The sequence below is a fragment of the Hemicordylus capensis genome, chromosome 3 (assembly GCF_027244095.1).
Source record: "Hemicordylus capensis ecotype Gifberg chromosome 3, rHemCap1.1.pri, whole genome shotgun sequence".
NCBI lineage: Eukaryota > Metazoa > Chordata > Lepidosauria > Squamata > Cordylidae > Hemicordylus > Hemicordylus capensis.
The window spans coordinates 229,512,987-229,532,577 of record NC_069659.1 but is presented as its reverse complement, the minus strand read 5'-3'; the positions used below and the strand labels follow the sequence as shown (position 1 = coordinate 229,532,577).

The 19,591-nt window shown below is 42.4% G+C and overlaps 1 protein-coding gene across 13 annotated transcripts in view; it reads left to right on the top strand.

Moving 5' to 3' along the window:
• The window catches only part of CTNNA3 (catenin alpha 3), a 1,115,062-nt gene that overhangs the window by 648,050 nt on the left and 447,421 nt on the right, over positions 1-19,591 (top strand). For 12 of the 13 annotated variants that reach the window (XM_053307737.1, XM_053307736.1, XM_053307734.1 and 9 more), the window contains one exon: positions 12,658-12,750. In XM_053307737.1, the coding sequence (XP_053163712.1) occupies positions 12,658-12,750 (93 nt within the window). Of the gene's footprint in view, positions 1-12,386; positions 12,556-12,657; positions 12,751-19,591 lie in introns of those variants that run through there. The other variant, XM_053307747.1, reaches the window with a different exon arrangement.

Here is a 19,591-nt window from a genome sequence, read left to right as displayed (position 1 = left end):
TAAGCATAAAACTTTTTGATTTCACATCATGGACCTGATCCTACAAAACGTCTCCTCACTGCCCACAATAGAGTTGACTTAATTGAGGTATGACCCACTTCAGTATTCTGCAGAGACTATGAAGCTGGCCCACATGGAACTGTGCAATATTAAAGGAAGCCTCAAACATTTTTTTTAAAAAAATCTGGCTCAGCTGTAGTATATACAGAAATCTGGAATGTCTTCCTTTTGGCCATGCTCTTTTAAACATACTGGAACAAGAAAAAAATAATGGGCATAAGTCTCAATGGGGTTCCCTGATTTCAGCTGCATACATGTGGAGTTATGAGAGTTTGCAGAACTTGACGTTTTATAGAAAGGACACTATGAAATGGAACTACAAAAATCTGCTTAGGTCATCTTGCTCTGTATGTATTCTTTGAACACTTATTTGGAAAAGACTCCCCAGTTCTTGTTGCAGAAGACCCTTTGATAGTAAGGCTGGAAGTAGATAATTATTATTTTTTCCTAAGAGAACTGAAGATGGTATGATAGTACCATTACTGCCCAGTTAAATTTCACTCCGGGGGGGTGGGGGAGTGGAAATGCAAAAAAAGTACTGTGATCCATCTTTCTACCACTAGGTCCCCATCTTTGCCAAACATCTACAGAATCTAGGTGTTGTAAAAGCAGCACATGTTCAGCTATTCAAAGAACCACTTCCATATGGGAAATGAAGTAACCATATTTGAACACTAACCTCTATGCCATTTTTGTGTGTGGAAGAAATATGTTACTGAGTGGGGATATTTCACAGATATTTTATACATTTGCTTTTAATGCAGCGATCTGTGCTATGCAGTATGGTCAATAAATTCCGCTAAGAGCGTCACTGTTTTCAAGGTGTCTGTTTTTAAATCTTCAGCAATGGTGATTATAGCCTTTACAAAAACCAAGGGCAGTTTTTGTCATTTTGCATTTCACCTGAGTAAACCCCGGAATGCCCAGACATTCTGTCAATTACTATTATCACAAAGGTCAGTTGCAATATTGTTGACACTTAATCTCTTTTGCGCTTATCCTATTAAGAATTATTAGCCTTATATCCATATTTCTGCTTGACATACTAATGGACTCGGGAAAGAGCACCAGTTCAGAAACATATTCTCAATCAGTCTTGTCAAATATACTCAAGGGTCATGGTTATTGTTACAATCTCACTGCAGCTCCATTTGGCACAGTGTAATGTTTTATAGATATCAAATTTTGTAGCACTGCTTTAATTCTCAAAGGATCTATGACTACGAACAGCTCCAGATGACTTTACCAACAAGCACTGTCAGCCACTGCCTGTTTGTGCCATTTTGTCCACAGCCCTCTGGCAGTGCTTGTTTGTAACATCCAAAATGGAATGTTGCATGCGTGGGAATGTTGCAGAGGCTGTGATTGCAAATACAGTTTCCACAACTTCCGTATGCAAATGGAATTCTACCACAAATTCTATCACCCGACTGCAAAATAGACTGTACAGATAGTGGTAGTGTTATTTGTGACATCTAGAAATGTTCTGTGCTGCCTATGGCAATGTTGCTGATCTGGGTCAGCTAGAGCTGCCTGGATACATTTTCCAAAGGAGTGGAGAAGATACTGTTTTCCTAGACCTTTGCTTCTGCTTGTCTTAGGGCCAGACCATAAGTGACTTGCTTTTTAAAAAGTAAACAGTATGCACACTATGAATGCGCCATTGAGTGACCTTAAAGGCCAAATTGAAGACCTATCATCCTGGAGAGAATCTATCTATGTCGTCACTAAGAGTCGACACCGACTTGACAGCACTCAATCAATCAATCAATCAATCAATCAATGTACAGAAGGCTGCAAGGTGAATTGAGGCTGTTGCAAGAATAGGTTTAAAGCCCCCCTACTCTCCACCATGGTCCCTGTGCAGTTTGGGCAGGGAAAAGTAAGCACACCAGGACATTGTGAGTTCCTTGGACCCGGCCAGTTTGGCGGTGGGGGGTGACCATTAAGGAGCAGGGAGTGTGCTCACCCCCCCCCCGCCAGGTTCCCTCCACTGGCGATGTCTCCAAAACCACTGGTGTGGGGTGGCAGCATACCTCCTTGCCACCCCGTTCAGCGTCGGACTGGAAGTGGCCAGTGTGCGTGCACACGTCATGCACGTGCACCGGCCACTTCCAGTCCAATGCTGACTGGAGTGGCAAGGTTGTTGTAAACCGCCCAGAGATGTAAGTCTATATAAACATATAAAGTTTTATATAAACATATAAAATATGTTGTTGTTTTTTTAAAAGGAGGTATGTTGCTGCCCCGTACCAGTGGTTTTGGAGACAGAGCTGGTAGGGGAAACATGGCGGGTGTGTGTGTGTGTGTGAGCACCCTCCCTGCTCCTTAAAGGTAATCTCCATCCTCCAAACCAGCTCAACCTCCAGACCTCCAAACCAGCTCGACCTCCAGACCTCCAGTTCGTGCACATCCCTACTGCCTTTGTGTTGTTTCCTTGTATAGTGTAAAACACATTGATAGTGCTATATAAATAATATCATTCAGAACCAGTGGTTGCGGCTTTTGAGGAAATCAGCTTCCAGAGGAGACCATTTTGCAGAGAAATGGCAGATGAGGATGTACATAATCGTAGAAGAAGAAGCCATTGGATTTCTGTCACATCCATTTCTATGTCCTATGTAGTTCTGTCCTTGGGCTGTAATGGCTTTGTCACCCTTTCCCGACTTTTGTCTTTTGAACTGAGATGCTTAAATATTAGTCAGGTAAATTCAATCTTTCTTTTTTTTAAAAAGAAACCCATGAAATGAAATACTAACATCTTGCTTTGACAGTCTCAGTGAAAGATGGAAGAATAAAACTCACCTCAGCTATCCTGGACCTCAAGAGGATTTCACTTGCTTTCAGCAAAATCTAATTTGTGAGACACTCGATGCAGCAAAAAATTCCAAGTGCTGAGGAAGGTTGGAGAGGGAGGGGAAAAAAGAATTGTGCGAGAATTAGGAATGCTGCATATGCTTACAACACTCAAGGTTTCAAACCTGTTCCAGATGTTTGGCTTGATCATCTTTCTGCTAAAAATGGACATGAAAAGTATGGCGATACAATGTCTTTCTTTGTGTTCGTAGGGTGAGTTTGCACAGGTATTTCAATCACTTGATGACTGCAATGGCAAGTGATAAGGGGCATGTGTGAAACAGTTATTGAGGCTATTCTCATGACCCCAGGAAAGTGGGCTAAGGGAGCCCAGCCTGCTTTCCTGCGGTCGTGGGAACCAGCAGTTAGCCCGCTTAAGTCCCCACCCTTAAATGAGATTAGCAGAGCGAGCGCTCAGCTAACTCCATTTTGGCAATCGTGAGACGCCATGGGGTGGGGTGGCTCCATGCCATGGCAACTCGCAAGGAGACCCCTGCTGAGAGGCTAAAACAAGCCTCCCAGTCTCGGGGGTCTCCTCAGGATGCCCTGCAGACTCATGTGGGGCATCCTGGGACTTCTGGGAGCCGGGTGGCCCTGATCCCTGCAGGCCCTACCGGCTCCGTAACGGAGCCGGTAATCGTGTGGGTGGCCGATCCGGAAGCCCAGGGCTCCGCGGGTGCTTGTGTGTGGGGAGAGTGGGCTTGGCCTGCTCTCCCCATCTAACCCCACCTGGCTCTCCACACTGCTCGTGCGGAGAGCCTCTTTGCAGATGAAATCCCTCAGTGTTCCCACATCAGCTGAGGGACAATTCAAGCACTGGATTTTGCACTTCTAAGAGGTCTTAAGTGAATTCCTTCGTCTGAACGCATTGTACATGTGTTTGAAACATATATACTATCCAGATACACTAATCAGGGATCCAGAATTGCCTGTGGTTTCCTGTTGAGTGGACATTTGTTAGCAAACCCTGATTTGCTGCTCATCAGGGATCCAGCATTGCCTGTGGTTCATGATCTGTGAGAAAGGGCTTGGGGCGAATGGGGAGGGAGGCTGTAAAACCTTACCTCCCTTGCAGACAATTGCCCCCATCCATTCTGGGTGCATGGATTGCACAACCACATGGACTGCAGCTCTCTCCGGCAGCAGTGGAAGGTCGGTGCTGGGATGCATTGCCCCACCCCACCTCTGGAAATCCTGAGTACACAGTGCATTATGGGGATCCCGCCTGACACTGGCCAGGAGCCCCACAGTATCATTTGTGGTGGTAGCATGGTGTAGTGGTTAGAGTGCTGGACTAGGACCGGGGAGACCCGAGTTCAAATCCCCATTCAGCCATGATGCTAGCTGGGTGACTCTGGGCCAGTCACTTCTCTCTCAGCCTAACCTACTTCACAGGGTTGTTGTGAGGAGAAACATAAGCATGTAGTACACCGCTCTGGGCTCCTTGGAGGAAGAGCGGGATATGAAATGTAAATAATAATAATAATAATAATATTTATTATTTATTTATTATTAAAAAATTTATACCGCCCTTCCAAAAGGCTCAGGGCGGTTTACATTAAAACACCATTAAAATCAATTAACAAAACAAAATTATAAACTACATAAAATAATAATTAACAATTAAAACATCATAACACACCAATTAAATAGCCAAAACAATTTTTAAAAAAGTTTTTAAAAGCTGAGAAAGCTTGGTTAAAGAGATGCGTTTTCAGTAGTTTCTTAAAAATTGCCAGAGATGGGGAGGCTCGTATCTTATTAGGGAGAGCATTCCATAACCTTGAGGCAGCAGCTGAGAAGGCCTGTCTCTGTGTAGCCACCAAACAAGTTGGTGGCAACTGGAGACGGACCTCCTCAGATGACCTCAATGGGCGGTGGGGCTTGTACTGAAGAAAAAGTTTTCTTAAATACCCAGGGCCTAAGTCGTTAAGGGCTTTGTAAGTTATAACTAGCACTTTGTATTTTGCCCGGAAACCTATTGGCAGCCTGTGTAGCTCCATCAACAATAATAGTAATATTAATAATTTGCTAGCAAGCAGCCTGGGCTAGGAGACGATCAACAAAATGGAGCTAAGAGAGCATGTGCTCCCTTAATCTCATTTTGGAGGTGGACACCAGAGGTGGGTTTGGGAGCCATACGGTTCCTGACAGTTCACATGTGCAGCAAAGATTGGGCTAAGGCAGTCAAGCCCACTGAGAGGGGATACAGAGTGAATGTTCACAGAATCCTAGTATGAAAAGCATCTTAAGGGTACAGTATTTCTATATATATATATATATATATTTGATGTGGCATTTATATTCTCAAATACGAGAGTAACTTGTGCGACTCTGCTCAGAACTAAAAGACATAATTTAGGGAGCAGCAAACAGTCCTTTAGAAGCAAGATGGAAAAAGCATTGATGCTTTTTGAACTTTGGTGCTGGAAAAGACTTATGAGGATACCATGGACAGCCAGGAAAACCAACAAATGGATCATAGAACAAATCAGTCCAGAATTTTCTCTCAAGGCACAAATGACTAGGTTCAAACTATCATACTTTGCTCACATTATGTGAAGCTCCCTTGAGAAGTCCATAATGCTGGGAAAAGTTGAAAGAAAGAGAAGATGAGGACAACCAGCAGCAAGGTGGATGGACTCAACTGCAACAGCAATGAATGCACCACTGAGAGTCCTTAAAGCCCAAGTTATTGTAAACCTGTCGGGCTAATCTAGAGCTATATATCAGCAGACAGAGCGTGATGTAGGCAAAGGGTCAAAAGGAGAATGTCAGAGCCAAGCAGTAAACAATTTCCAAACCAAAGCCAGTTTGAGTCGTCAAACCAAGTCCAAGTCAAATTCCACAAACAGAGTCCAAATGGTCTGGAGTCAAAGCACAGTCAAAACAAGCAGGAACACAGCTGGGTTTATCACCAAAGCACGATGTTGCTACCACAATGCGACTGAGGCGAGGCCATCTTAAATAGGTGGAAGACATATGCTTTCAATCATGGGTCCCTGACTCAGCAGCTCTTCTTGTTAGTAGAGCCATTCTGTGTGTGCGTCTCCTTATCTCTTCCTGTCTCTTCAACTGACACCTCTCTACAGCTGATATCGGCTGCGCTCCCTCCACAGGAGCTGTCATACTAGGCTCTGTTTCTTTTTCAACATCCTGTGAGTCGGTCCCACTTGCCTCTGCAAGTTCTTGCCTTCGAGGTTGCTGCACTTCGCTGTCACATTTCCTGTCTCCTCCTCATCGGCAGAGTCCGATAGCATGCCCAACTTTAACAAGTTGAAGGCAGATCATCCTGGAGAGAATCGATCAATGTGGTCACTAAGAGTCGACACCGACTTGATGGCACTTCAATCAATCCATCAATCAATCAGCAGTCCTGTAGATTTTCTGAATCAGTATAGCAATAGCAATAGCACTTACATTTATATACCGCTCTATAGCCGGAGCTCTCTAAGCAGTTTACAATGATTTTTAGCATATTGCCCCCAACATTCTGGGTACTCATTTTACCGACCTCGGAAGGATGGAAGGCTGAGTCAACCTTGAGCCCCTTGGTCAGGATCGAACTTGTAACCTTCTGGTTACAGGGCGGCAGTTTTACCACTGCGCCACCAGGGGCTACCAGGGTATAAACATAAACATACTGTGACTGAGGAGACCTAGGTTCAAATCCCTCTGCCCCATCAGCCACAAAGTTCACTGGCTGACCTTGGGCTAATCACCATCTCTTAGCCTTGATGGTTGTGAGGATAAAACAGGAGAAGAAACTCATAGTTAGCAAGAAACTCCTGCTAACTTGTCAGAGGCACCTTTTAATGTGGTGATTCTCTTTATTTAGCAGGGGGAGAGTAACTGGCCCTATCCACCCCCAGCACAGTACTTCCAGTGACTGTTGCTGGTGTCTATCTTTCTTTTTAGATTGTGAGCCCTTTGGGGACAGGGAGCCATCTTATTTATTTATTATTTCTCTGTGTAAACTGCTCTGAGCCATTTTTGGAAGGGCAGTATAGAAATCAAACAAACAAACAAACAAATAAAAATATGCTGCTGTCCTGATCTTCCTGCAGAAAGGGTAGAATAAAAATGTAACAAATATGTCAATTGAAATAAATCTATAGATAATGAAGGGAACGTAATTAGATTGCCAATTAAGTGACAGTTTCAGTTGTATTGTGCTTACATTCATTTTATGACACATTTATTTCATCAGCAAGAAACATTTAAAAAACCTTATTTAGTGTATTTTTTCTTCAGTGTAATTTCAAAACTGAGATATTACTGAAACTTAATTATTGAGAAAACTAGATATTTTGCACCCATTTTGCCAAAAAGTGCTATAATAAACCAGTGCATAAATTATTTGCATGATTTAAACTCTTCCAGCCAGCTTGTTAACGCATATGACATATTGAAAATCCTGCTGCATTATACAAGAGATCTCATACAAAATACAATTTCATTACTAAAAAAAGAAATCACTGATAAGGCAGTGGATTTTCCTAAGACGCATGTTATACCAGACAATCTTTTTTGTATTCTTCTCCTGTGTCCTATACTGGATTTAATCTAACAATTGGGTTATCTGTTTTCTCTAGTATCCCATATATATATTTTGCTGATGCATAAACCTTGTTGAGACATATACCATTATCTGTGTAGATAATGACAGATCACCTCAACAAAGTTTATGCCTGAGCTGCAAATTCTGTCCTGGTTCAGACCAAACCGTCCAGGACCATCGTTTTCATCTGCAGAAATCTAAGGTTTTTTGAGTGTCATAATCAGACTGGCTCCAAGGCAAAATATCCAATGCATTTTAATTCTGGTGTACATTTCAAGGTAATTTAACCAGACTGAAGTAATTTTACATTCTAATAAATATTTAAAAACCTTTCCTCAGATACAGTAGATTGTTTTATCTTTATTATTCCAAGTTTGCCAGCCCATATACTTAGAAATATTACCTCCCCCCACCAACAGAAAAACTTTATATCTCTATCTCTATCAAATTCACTGTACATTAATCGAAGCATTAAGGATTTCTATATGTATCAAAGCCCCTGGTGTTGCTTATCTTCCCAGTTTATTTACTGACTCTGATCCTTGGTCAGTCCAGTATGGTATTGTCTGTCATGACAGACAGCAGCTCTCCAAAGTCTGAGGTAACTCTTCTACCCAAATGTCTTTTTTAAAACCCTGGAGATGCCAGGGATTAAACCTGAAACCTTCTGCATGCAAAGAGCATTCTTTACTGCTGACCTGTGGCTCCTCCATGTTAAAAAGAAAAAGAAAAAAGCTCTCCATTATGCGTTTGTCAGTATATATGAAGTGTTTACTTTTTTCCAGCTCTTGTTTTTGGAAAAGCATAGCACAGGTGTTTAAAGTAGAAAGAACCTCTGCCACCTCCTTATCAGAACACCATGGAGCTCTTCTCATGGGGCAGTATGTGGGGAGAGTGGGTTACACTTACCCTCCCCACATACAATCATCCTTGCTTCTCTGGGTGGGGGGATCGCCCATCCAGACAACCGGCGTATGCTCCACCCCCTGGAGCTCGAACAATGCACTGTGCGAGTGCACAGTGTCTCAAAATAAATAAAAAATCTAGGGTTGGGGTTCAAATCATTCATTTGGCAATCATTCGAACATCTGTTCAAAATAGTGGCCTTGTGGTAGCGATCATGAATTGTCCCCTTTGCTAAGCAAGGTCTGCCTTGATTTGCATTTGGTTGGCAACAACATGTGAGCGCCCTTAGGGATGGGGGCCATATCTCAGTGGAAGAGAAGAGCATCTGCAGTGGAAGAGCCGCTGCCAGTCAGTGTAGACAATACTGAGCTAAGATAGACCAATGGCCAGGCTCGAGATAAGGCAGCTTCCTATGTCCTTATGCTGGAGTATTGTTTCTAATTTCAGTGTTAATTAAGGATGTGTGGAGCAGCCCATATTCAGTTTGAAGGCCACCTTGATACTTCAGATGTGCCCTCAGTTTGGTTGACGATTTGGATGGTCAGGCCAAACAGCTGCATCATGCAGTTTCCAGAGAGGGAGAAAGTGTCTGGCAATACCTATGCCATTCCTGGGACTGTGCCATTCTCAGGTCCAAATGGGTTTATGAAGCTTTGCTCAGCCCCAGTATCCATAGAGTGCCAATGACAGAGAGTATGGGATAGATTTCATCTTTCTGTAAAGAGAAGGGGAGAGCAACTTTGCATTGTTTTCCTGGTTATTTCTGATTCCTTCGATAGTTCACTTTGCCTTAACCATCTTGAGAGTTAAGGTGCATGATCAGTTTTAATTTCTAACTATTATTTCCCAGGTTTACATCCTTCTTCTGTATCAAAAACTCCCTCAATATCCATAAAAGTGACGTTAAAACCGCTCAAGAAGTGTACAGTATATATTTTAGTTGGCTAATAATGTGTAAAGCACTATTATTAGTGCTTTACACTAATTCTATAGTACAATTGCAAAGTACACTATTACCAGTACAAGCATACCCTTTCACTGAAGTCTGCCTGTTCTTTTCAAAGAATTAACTGAAGTTCGTGAATGGGTTGAGATGACTTCCATATATTTCTACTGAAAACTTGTAAGGCTTATTGATCTGTAGGAACCTACATTTTCTTTTTCCTTCTTTCTGAAAAATAGGAACTTTTATGTTTTTTCTTGCCAGTATGTCGGAATCATGCCTCACTACATTCTTTCTAAAATTGGCAAACAGAATTTAATTCCTGCAGGTTTTCTTTGTTAAGGAATCAGACATGAAATCTGTATGTTTTCATACAGATTGGCCCTGTGGGCCAAATAGCAGCTCTGTGTGGGTGCACGATTTAGATTGTGATAATGGTGCTGGAAGAAAGTTTAATCTGGCCTCCAGCAGTGTCAACATAGACATCCCAATTCCAAATCAGGGTCTTAGTATTTAAAAATCAGGGGATATCTAATCCCTGCATCTCCTAGAGTTTCATATTGTTGTGCTCTTGGTTTCACAGCTGATGGTTCTATAATTCTTTGTTTCTTCATATTTACTATAATTTGCCTAAATCATAAACAATCCTTAAATTATCGCTTTAAAAAAACCCCTTTTAATTGTATGTAGTACTTGCATGAGCTTTTTGCTCTCCTAACTATATTTCTAAGAAATTCATTTACTCTAATAAATAATTTTGGCAGTATCACACACAGTAGTTCTCAAACTAGGTTTATGACATCCTTTTTCCTGTGTTTGTTTACCTTTTTTCTGTATTTCTTTGCCACTATCAATAAAACAATGGATCACAGATGATTTCTTAGATATCTCCAGATGATAATGTGAAATAATGTCTGCAAATGATACTCTACAAATTTCCAAATATGTCAGTGATCTCACAATACTCTTTCCCCATTTATAAGTACTAAATCTTGTATGGGCAACTAATTGAGCTCTTTACCTCTTGATTGTATCCCTAATGGGATCATTAGTGATAGAGGGGCATGATTATGCATGAGGTATTATTTCAAAATTTAACAATAATTAAAGATGCTAGCAATCTGAACTGTAGATATTCTGAAGCTATAATTACATTTTGGCAGTTTTGGTGCATTGTTATCAGTCCTCTCCTCTTCCTCTCTAGTAAATGATCTTAACTGTTTTTGATAAGCTAGAAGCATTTTGCTCAACAGAGGTTGACAGGCTTCCTATAGATAAAGGTTTTTCAAACTAAAGCAAGACACAATATTGAAGAAATAGAAAAGAATCCTTCATTCTACTGTGCTTGCGTCAAAAAGACTCTTCCAACTGGAAGTAGAACAGCTATCCTATTCAAGTGCAACACTCTTATGATATTTAGAGTTGTTAAAGTAGGGAAGAAGAAGGCAATTTAAGCAACAAAAAGGCTTTTGTGAGATACTAAACTATCAGCCACAAATGAATAGACGATAACTCTATGAAATGCTGGTGTCTGTAAGAGACAGCAGTGGAGAAATGTTACATCTAGGCCTTCTGTGGCCAGTTTGAATTAACTCACAATTAGAAGAGGTTGATGAGCTGTCTTGCAATTGTATGTTCCGAGCATCATCCTTCCAGCACAATTTTACCAGTTTAAAATGGAGAGCCTTTCATTTGACATCTTTCTTAGGGCAGCTTCACACGTAATGGCATCAAGTAAGTACAGGAGAGCCACTGGTTACTGCCTGGCTCACGCTCTTGCTACTACCACAATTTCTGTGACTTCTGAAGCCAGAAATGCCAGGCAGAGAATGTTGTTTACCTACCTCAGCCCAACATTGTCAAGCAATTTCAGATTTGGTTGATGTCAGGCTAAGGTGAGTAACTGACACTTTCTGCCTGTCATTCTTCTGAAACTCCCTGTTTCAGATGTCACAGAAATGGCTGCACCTGGGAGGAACTAGCCACTTTCCAGTATTGACTTGCCGCCATTACATGTGAATCCACCCATAGATTTCTTTCAGTTTTAATAAGTAACGTTACAAATGAATGGGGAAGGTGCTCACCTCGCTTCCTTAAGTGATAGGAAATCCCAGGGTGGCCTCTTTATAGAGCCTGCTTCCTTGTAAGGAGGAAGCACTGGAGACTTTTAACATCTTCAGGTAGATTGCCCATTAAAGAAATATTAGCTCCCAGTCTCCCACTGACTAGGAAATGTCAACTGATTATCCCTGTCCATTACGAAGCAATCAACTTAACAAAGATACAGTCTGGAGGTTATTTATGTTATGCTTTAGCTTTGATGTCCTGAGAATATATTATTGCTTGTAAGACTTTTCATCTCCATCAGTACCGTAGATTTATTTGTTCAGCCAAAGATCACAATTCAGTTCACAAATAAAAAGACAAATATGTCAGCAGGCTAAAATGCAAAATACAAATAAAATATACTAAGCCGTATATCTCTCATGGTTGCTATTACAATCGAGCATTGTAAGGTCAATGTTACACTCTGCAACAGGTCACTATCACAAACCATAATGTTTTCAGTTCACTGTTGCAATCCACAACATTTGACTGAAGAAAAGATCTGAAAGAAGAAAAATAGGTCCTGTCCCTATTTAATCAGTGGGGCACCTGGAGTGCATGTCAGCCCCAAACAAATGCCACGTTCTCTCCTCTCGTTTAGTTGCTGTTGCTTTCAGGATGCAATCCTAGGCATGCCTACTTGGGAGTAAGCCCCACTGGGCACACTGCAGGTTGTATTTCAGAGTAAATATGCATAGAATGGCATAGTAAGACAGTTTCCGGAGAGAACAGAGGGAAGACTCCTCTGGAAGAGGAAACTGACCAAGAAAGTGACCCGCTGCCTTTCTGGGGTGTGCTCTATCTGTGCCCACTTGACGTTGCTGCTGTTCCAGCCCACTCTGTCCAAAGCCACTGCAGTTGCTGATTAAGCAGCAGCAACTGGTTCACCCACTTATTGGTCCATCACTACCACATGAATCTCATCTGGTCTCAAGCAGCCAATTGTTCTGAGTTTTTGCTGCTTGTCAGTAGAACAGGCCAAGACCTCTTCTTGGATTCTGCTGTTGCTGCAGGATATTTCCACATGGGGACCAGCAAAAGAAGAAGAAGAAGGTCTCTGCAGGCTGAATCCAGCCCCTGGGTCTTGCGTTGTGCAGGCCTGACACTGAAAGCCATTTTCAAAGTGAGGATGGATAGTTGTGAAAATCACTTTCTAATTTGTGAATGTCTTTATAAACCTGTAATAGGGAGCAGTGTCAAGAGTTTGTCTTTCCCCCCTCTCTAGGTGGCTCATCTTGCTTGCTCAGTATCAACAAATGAAGATGGAATTAAAATTGTCCAGATGGCAGCCAATCATATGGAGACTTTGTGCCCACAGGTATGACATTCCCACTCAATATATGTATGTAATATACATACAACAAGCTTCTGCTTGTGTAACTGATTGGGGGAAAATCCTTGTTTAATTATGCATTTAAAGAAAAAATGGTAATTGATGCATGTTTGTTATTAGAATTTACAAAAAAAAAATCAGATAAAATAACAACTAACATAAGAGTATGTAATGTTCTCATTGTGCTGCTTCAAATGATTTATGCCATTGGAAATACAGTAGTATCTTGCTATGCTGTCCTCTGCTATATGCCCATTGTCATCTCCAGAAGTGATGTTCCCCATGGCCCTTGGGGCACAAGTCCATGTGCCCCACTGTCCTGGAGGGTTCTGCCAGCACCAGGAATCTTTTTCCTATGCAGGTGCCATCTTGGTGATTTCTCCCTGACATGGTACCTCCTTTGCTCTAGCAGCCCAGGGAGGCTTTCCAGGGCCTGCAGGGAGGCTGCTGTTACGTCCACACCCAATGATTAGCTGTTTGGTGGGTGGGCAGGGCTCCTGGAGGCAGAACATTGTGGTCTCTCCCTGCCTCCCTCTCCAGCAGCAGAACTAGAGGAAGAGAGACCTCCACTGCCTAGTGCCCACCCTCTGCCCTGCTTCTGCTGCCTCTTTGGTGGCCTATGCCTGCCTGCCTTCTATCAGAGCCATGAAACCCTGGAGAAGGTGAGTGTAGGGGACTATGAGAATTGTGTAGTTTATTCCCCCCCCCCCATATGTTTCAAGAATGGCTTAGCATAGGTCTTTGAAATTTGGCACAAATATAGGGTAAGGTGGTAGGACTTGGTGTATTGGATTTGAAGTGGATCGGTCAAGCCATTGATTTTTAATAAACTTTTGAATTAAAAAAACACACTTCAGAAAGGTTCTATAACCAGCTTGGTTCAAGGGACAAAATTACCAATTTCAAGGGACAAAATTACCGGCAGCAGCCTGTAATTGTCTGGGCAGGCAATCGTCTGTGGGGAGGTAAGCTTCTTGAGGGTTCCTCCCTGCCAACCCTCTTGCCCTTTCTCACTGGTCATGAGAAAGGGCTCAGTATTTTCACTTTCTAATGGCTTCCTAAACGTAGGCCAAATTTTATGTATTTTCTTGCTGGATATAACTGGAGTGGCCAGTTGAGCAATTGCTGGAGGAAGGTAGGGAGTAGGCTGTGAAGCAAGGCTCTGGGGTTAGTATGGGGCAGAGCTCTGAAGGAATGTGAGGCAGAAAAAACTGTGGTGTTAAACAATGGAGAGATCAAGGAGGAAGTGATGTTCTGGAGAAACCTTACACAGGGCCTAAGGACAGATGGATCTGCTTCCTTTTTTGGCATGAGCAGGCAACAAGCTTTGGAGATTGTGGAGCTGTGGGCCAGGAAATGAATGCATTATGTAGGCAAAACTCAATGGTAGGTGAAGTGAGCTATATTTTATTGACTGATTGTTCAATTTGTATACAGCTTCTCATAAGACATCCCAAGATGGTTTACAAAAGTTAAGATACAATAAAAATCACATTTAAAACCTTAAACTCAATTAAACAGTAAAACCCACCCACCCACCCACACACACAAGCAGGAAAACTGAGATCTGGCAGCTTTACCCTAAGGGGCAAAAGCCTGAACAAATAAAAAGATATTTAGTTGTTTTTTAAAAGCAGCACAGATGTTAAAGAGCAGACATTCACTGGGAGAGCATTTCAGAGCCTGGAGGCAACAACAGAGAAGGCTCTGTTCTGCGTGCATGACAATATAGTCCCTCTCAACAGTGGCACACAGAGCAAAGGCCCCTCTGACGACCCTGTTGGGCGGGCAGAAACCCTTGGGAGCAGGCGGTCCTTCAGTTATCCAGGATCCAAACCACTGGAATATGAAAATGTTATTTCATATTATTATTATTATTTATTATTATTTATTAGATTTATATACCACCCTTCCGGTACGGCTCAGGGCGGTTCACAACATGATAAAAACAATTAAAAACAAATTAACAATTAAAATCAAACTATTAAAACACAATAAAACCAATAAAACAGCTAAAAGCCCTGAAAATCAGGGCAACAATTTAAAACAGTTTAACACAATTAATCATTTAAAACTCTGGAAGGCCAGGCCAAATAAGTACGTTTTAAGGGATCTCTTGAAGGACAGCAATGATCTCAGATTACGAATTTCTGTCGGGAGTGCATTCCATAGCCCAGGAGCAGCTACAGAGAAGGCCCACCTCTGCGTCGCCAGCAGACGAACTGGTGCCAACCGGAGACAGACCTCCTCAGATGACCTTAACGTGTGGTGGGGATCATGTAAAAGAAGGCGCTCTCTTAGATAGATTTCTCTTAGATTTCATATTGAACTGAAATAACCAACCAACTACAGGTCTCTAGTGGAATATAACTTTTGTTGTCATATTTCGATCTTCTCCTCTTGAAAAAATTCTTACTAATGAAAATTTTTGCAGTACTTCTTTTTGAAAGAATATCAGTATTCTTCCATAAACTATTCTGAGTATGTGCTGCCTAGATAGAATTAAACAATATCCCAAAACAGATACAGGCAGAACAATCAAAATGTTCTGGAGCCAAGCCCTGTTTTTGCTTATCAGATCTGGTTTAACAAATGTTCAATCTGTGTAGGTCTCAAGACTTCAAGTAAAATCTTGAAATACAGAATGTGTATCAGTATTTTAGTTAAACAGATAATTCTGAAATTGTATGCATCAACTTAGTGCTCTTTCTTACAATGCCTTAATGATGTTGGAGCTACAGCAGTGTGGCTCTGTCCCATTATTAACATGAGAATCTTGAGATCATATGGGAAGAGTTGATAGCAGGGCTACTTCTCGTTCCAGTAATGCCTCTCCTGGGAGGTTAGACAAAACTGACTGAGGAAGTTTCTGAGTTACTTGATCTTACTGTACATGATCATACAGCAGAAATAATAGAAACTTTACATGAGCAGCAGTCCAATTGTATTCATATTTCCTTGGAAATAAGTCCCACAAATTTCAATGGGACTTTCTTCCAAGGTAACCTGTATAGCAATGCAGCTTTAATTCCATGGCAATAAGAAAGCATTGTAAGACTTCTGTTGTCAATCTGTGCTCTGATGGCTTGATTTACAGAGAAGCTAAGATCTGTGAGTCTTTTTGACTCATAACACTTGGTACATAGGAATGTAGAAAGCTGCCTTATTCTGTCAGACTGTTGATCCATCTGGCTCAGTACAATGACTGACAGCGGCATCTCCAAGGTTGCAGGCAGGAGTTTTCCCCAACCTTACCTGAAGATGCCAGGGATTGAACCTGGGACATGCTGTATGACCACTGAGCTGTGGCCCCATTCCCAAAGGTGGTATTTATGAGTCTCCCATCCTGGCACCAATTACACCAAGACCTGCTTAACTTCAGCAAAGTGGCTGTATCATGCCCTTAGACCGTGCTCTGGTACTCAATCTATTGCTCTTGTAAAAACGTTGTACATTGTGTAAGGTAAGGCATTGTTTCTCAAACAGGTTGAACCTGGGAGCCTCATGTGCTGTGTTTTGTCAGTCCTCAACACTGGGAGGTGCTCCAGATGTGCACCAGAGCTCCCTTCAGTAGCCTCTTGGAGGTTTTGAGTAGTTTGCCTCAGAATATGTTCCCTCTGGGGTGCCATGATTTGCTGTGTTGCTGCACGAGAGCCTCGAAAGACAGGTACAGAGCAGTTGCAGCGGGAGACTTGGGATAGGAAGGGCTTTTTTGTCCTCTCCCTGAGGCTCACCAGATGGAAAAGCAGATATGCTCCTGGCTAGCCACTCTGCTAAGGAAAGCTGCAACTGTTCAGTTGGTGATGGCCAAGTGGGGAGTCCATCACTCATGCTCCTCCTGGCAAGGGAGGTTGCCCCACAGTTTAAGAAACATTGATGTCTGGTCCTGAAATGCAGGCAGTCGTGTGGAATTTTAGTTCTAGTCCCAGCTTGAATAAACCTTTTAAAAATCTAGGCATACTGGTATGACCATTTGTTGTTATCCTTACATCCGCTATTGTTTTCTGAAAGCATAAATATTCAGTATATTATTGTACAGTAATATTTGTCTTCATGTCATCTTGTCTCACTGCCTGTGAGCCCTATAGGCTGAAAAGTTTTAATGTTTCATTGTAATATGATGTGACTATTAAAACAGCAATCACCACTTCAGGACTTTTGGGATATTATAAAATGTATTTGACAAATGTTCTAGATGGCATTTCAATCAATAGAGCCAGATTTATTGCTACAAAAGAAGGAGTAAGAAAAGTCCTGAAGTTCCCAGTGTGTAAAGTACGTTGGTGCCATGCTGAAGGAAAATGTGATGCCATAGGAACATTTTGTGCTAACATAATTCAGTTGCAGTTTTAATTAACTTCAATCATTGCATCCATTCATATGTTGGTAGAATCTTGCACCTCACCAGTCCAATGTTAGCATTTAAAAATCATATTTATATGGTTGTATAGCCAGAAGGCTGCCTGGAACTGCTTGCGATTCAGAGGTTAGGCATCAAGTCACTGGGGTTAGGAACTGCCTGGACTGAGGCCAAGAGTCATAACCTCTTTTTTCAGTTGCTCCATATAGCAGATATTGCAACAGCCGCCTTACCTGGGGTTTTTTCTATTTCCTTTCATGCGTTCTGTTAATGGAACTGCCTTGGGATGATTGGTAAACACCCCAAATTTGTGTTTGGGCTTTGTGTGGGGAAAATTAGCTCAGAGTGGAGCAGTTCCATGTCAGAACAAATTTAATGCAAAGCGTTGGTTACAGGGAAATGACTGACTGAGAGAGAGAGAGGTTCAAAAACAGAGAAGGTTTTGATTTGAGGGTAAGGGGTACAATGGAATAAGAGAGTGACACAAACCAATATTATTACTGAAAATACATTACAAGATTAACTGTACAACTGGTAAGAGGAAATTTAGCTTACTGTCTGAATTGAAGTGGCCTCTAGACTGACCAGAGAAAGGAGACTCAGAGAAACAGGCTCTTGGATTTAAAAGAGAAGAGACAAGGATAGAGGGAGTCCAGATTTGAGTGCAGAGATTATCATACAACCTCGTTTCTTCTTTCAATCGTGGGTGGGTCCTCGTGGCTTGGGAGTGACCAAAGGACCTTTTCCCTCGGGAATGGACCGGGGAGCAGCAAGTAGCAGCAAAGACTCAAGGGGGTTAGGTAGCAAGGATGGATCCAAAGGACATCTGTTCTTTTGAAGCCAACACCAGGTGGTAGTGAGGAGGGCTGTGCTGATGAGATCTGGCAAGGGAGCTGATCTAGGGCCTGGAAGCAAGGGTGCCTGCCGAGCAAAACACAGCTAAGTGGTATAGTAAGTGTCTGCTGCATCATCCAAGTAATGGGTGACTCCACAAGGTGGTAACCAAGGGGGTAGCACTAGAGACCAAGGGGAGCACACTGGCTCAAGAATCCAGGAGCAGATAAAGCCCAAAATGTATCTTGAGAGGACATTCCAATCAACTTTCTTACCTGGCTAAGGCCGTTCTGGGGAATCTCAAAAGATCCCATTGTTTTGTCTGTTGTGCTACACTACACTACAACACAATGTATGAAAAGGTCAATGCAAATGGAGGGATTGAACATGCAACACAGGAACTTTTTTCAGTTGGAAACACTTAGTAAACTAATCAGCATTCTAATGGGTACATCTGTGAGTTCCTATCGCCCATACTAGCCTTCTTTTGATAAGGAAAGAATGGGAATGCGCATTCGTGGAGGGAATGCGCATTGCATTCAGAGGGAATGCGCATTCCCAGAGCCTTATCTTAGTTCTCTGCGGAGATAATTGGCTTTTAGCTTGTTTGAGGCATCCATGGAGGGGAGGTAAACCAAAGGAGGGTCAATTGTGTAGAGAGACCTTGAATGGAGAGTTAACAGTTGTGAGTTAACTTCAGGAGTCTACTTAGGTATCCTAGCATGAGGAAGGTGCAAGGCAAGTTCCCTTTCAATTTGGCTGTTTTGCAGCTGCTAAAATCTAGGGGTAACTCCCACTGCATACTAAGTGACTGCTCCCCAATATGCCAACAAGCGGAGAGCTCATGATGCTGTGAGGCTCCTGCGCATGTCCAAAGTGAGACCCATATGCCTACAGTCTCAAATATAAGCAGGGAGGCTTCTGGGAGCTGGAAAAAAAAGCAGTGCTAGCAACAGTTCCCACACTGAACTGCATGTGGAAGAGCAAGAGGTTTTCCACACTGGGCAATTATAGCACTTTTGTTGTGATATATGTTCTATTATGTTGCACCCACACTAGTGGGCATAATGTAACAGGTGGGCAGGGCTGGTTGGCTAATTGTCTCTTCTCCGCCCCAGTTGTTTGTTTGTTTGTTTTTTGCATGTTTTGTTAAAGAGGTACAGTTCTGATTTATTGAACTTCAATAAAGAGAGGAGAGCTGGTCTTGTGGTAGCAAGCATGACTTGTCCCCCTAGATAAGCAGGGTCCGCCCGGGTTGCATTTGAATGGGATACCATATGTGAGCACTGTGAGATATTCTCCTCAGGGGATGGAGATGCTCTGGGAAGAGCAGAAGGTTCCAAGTTCCCTCCCTGGCTTCTCCAAGACAGGGCTGAGAGAGATTCCTGCCTGCAACCTGGGAGAAGCCGCTGTCAGTCTGTATTGACGATACTGAGCTAGATGGACCAATGGTCTGACTCAGTATATGGCAGCTTCCTATGTTCCTAAGGACGTGGACTGAGGTGACTCTTATCCTGGACTCAGGCTAGTCTTATCCTCTATAATACTAAGTAGAAAGATTAAAGCTTTTCCAGAATTGGGTGTGCCAGCCAGCTGGTGCAGCCCCCAGTCTGGGAGAGGCTCTCCTTTTCT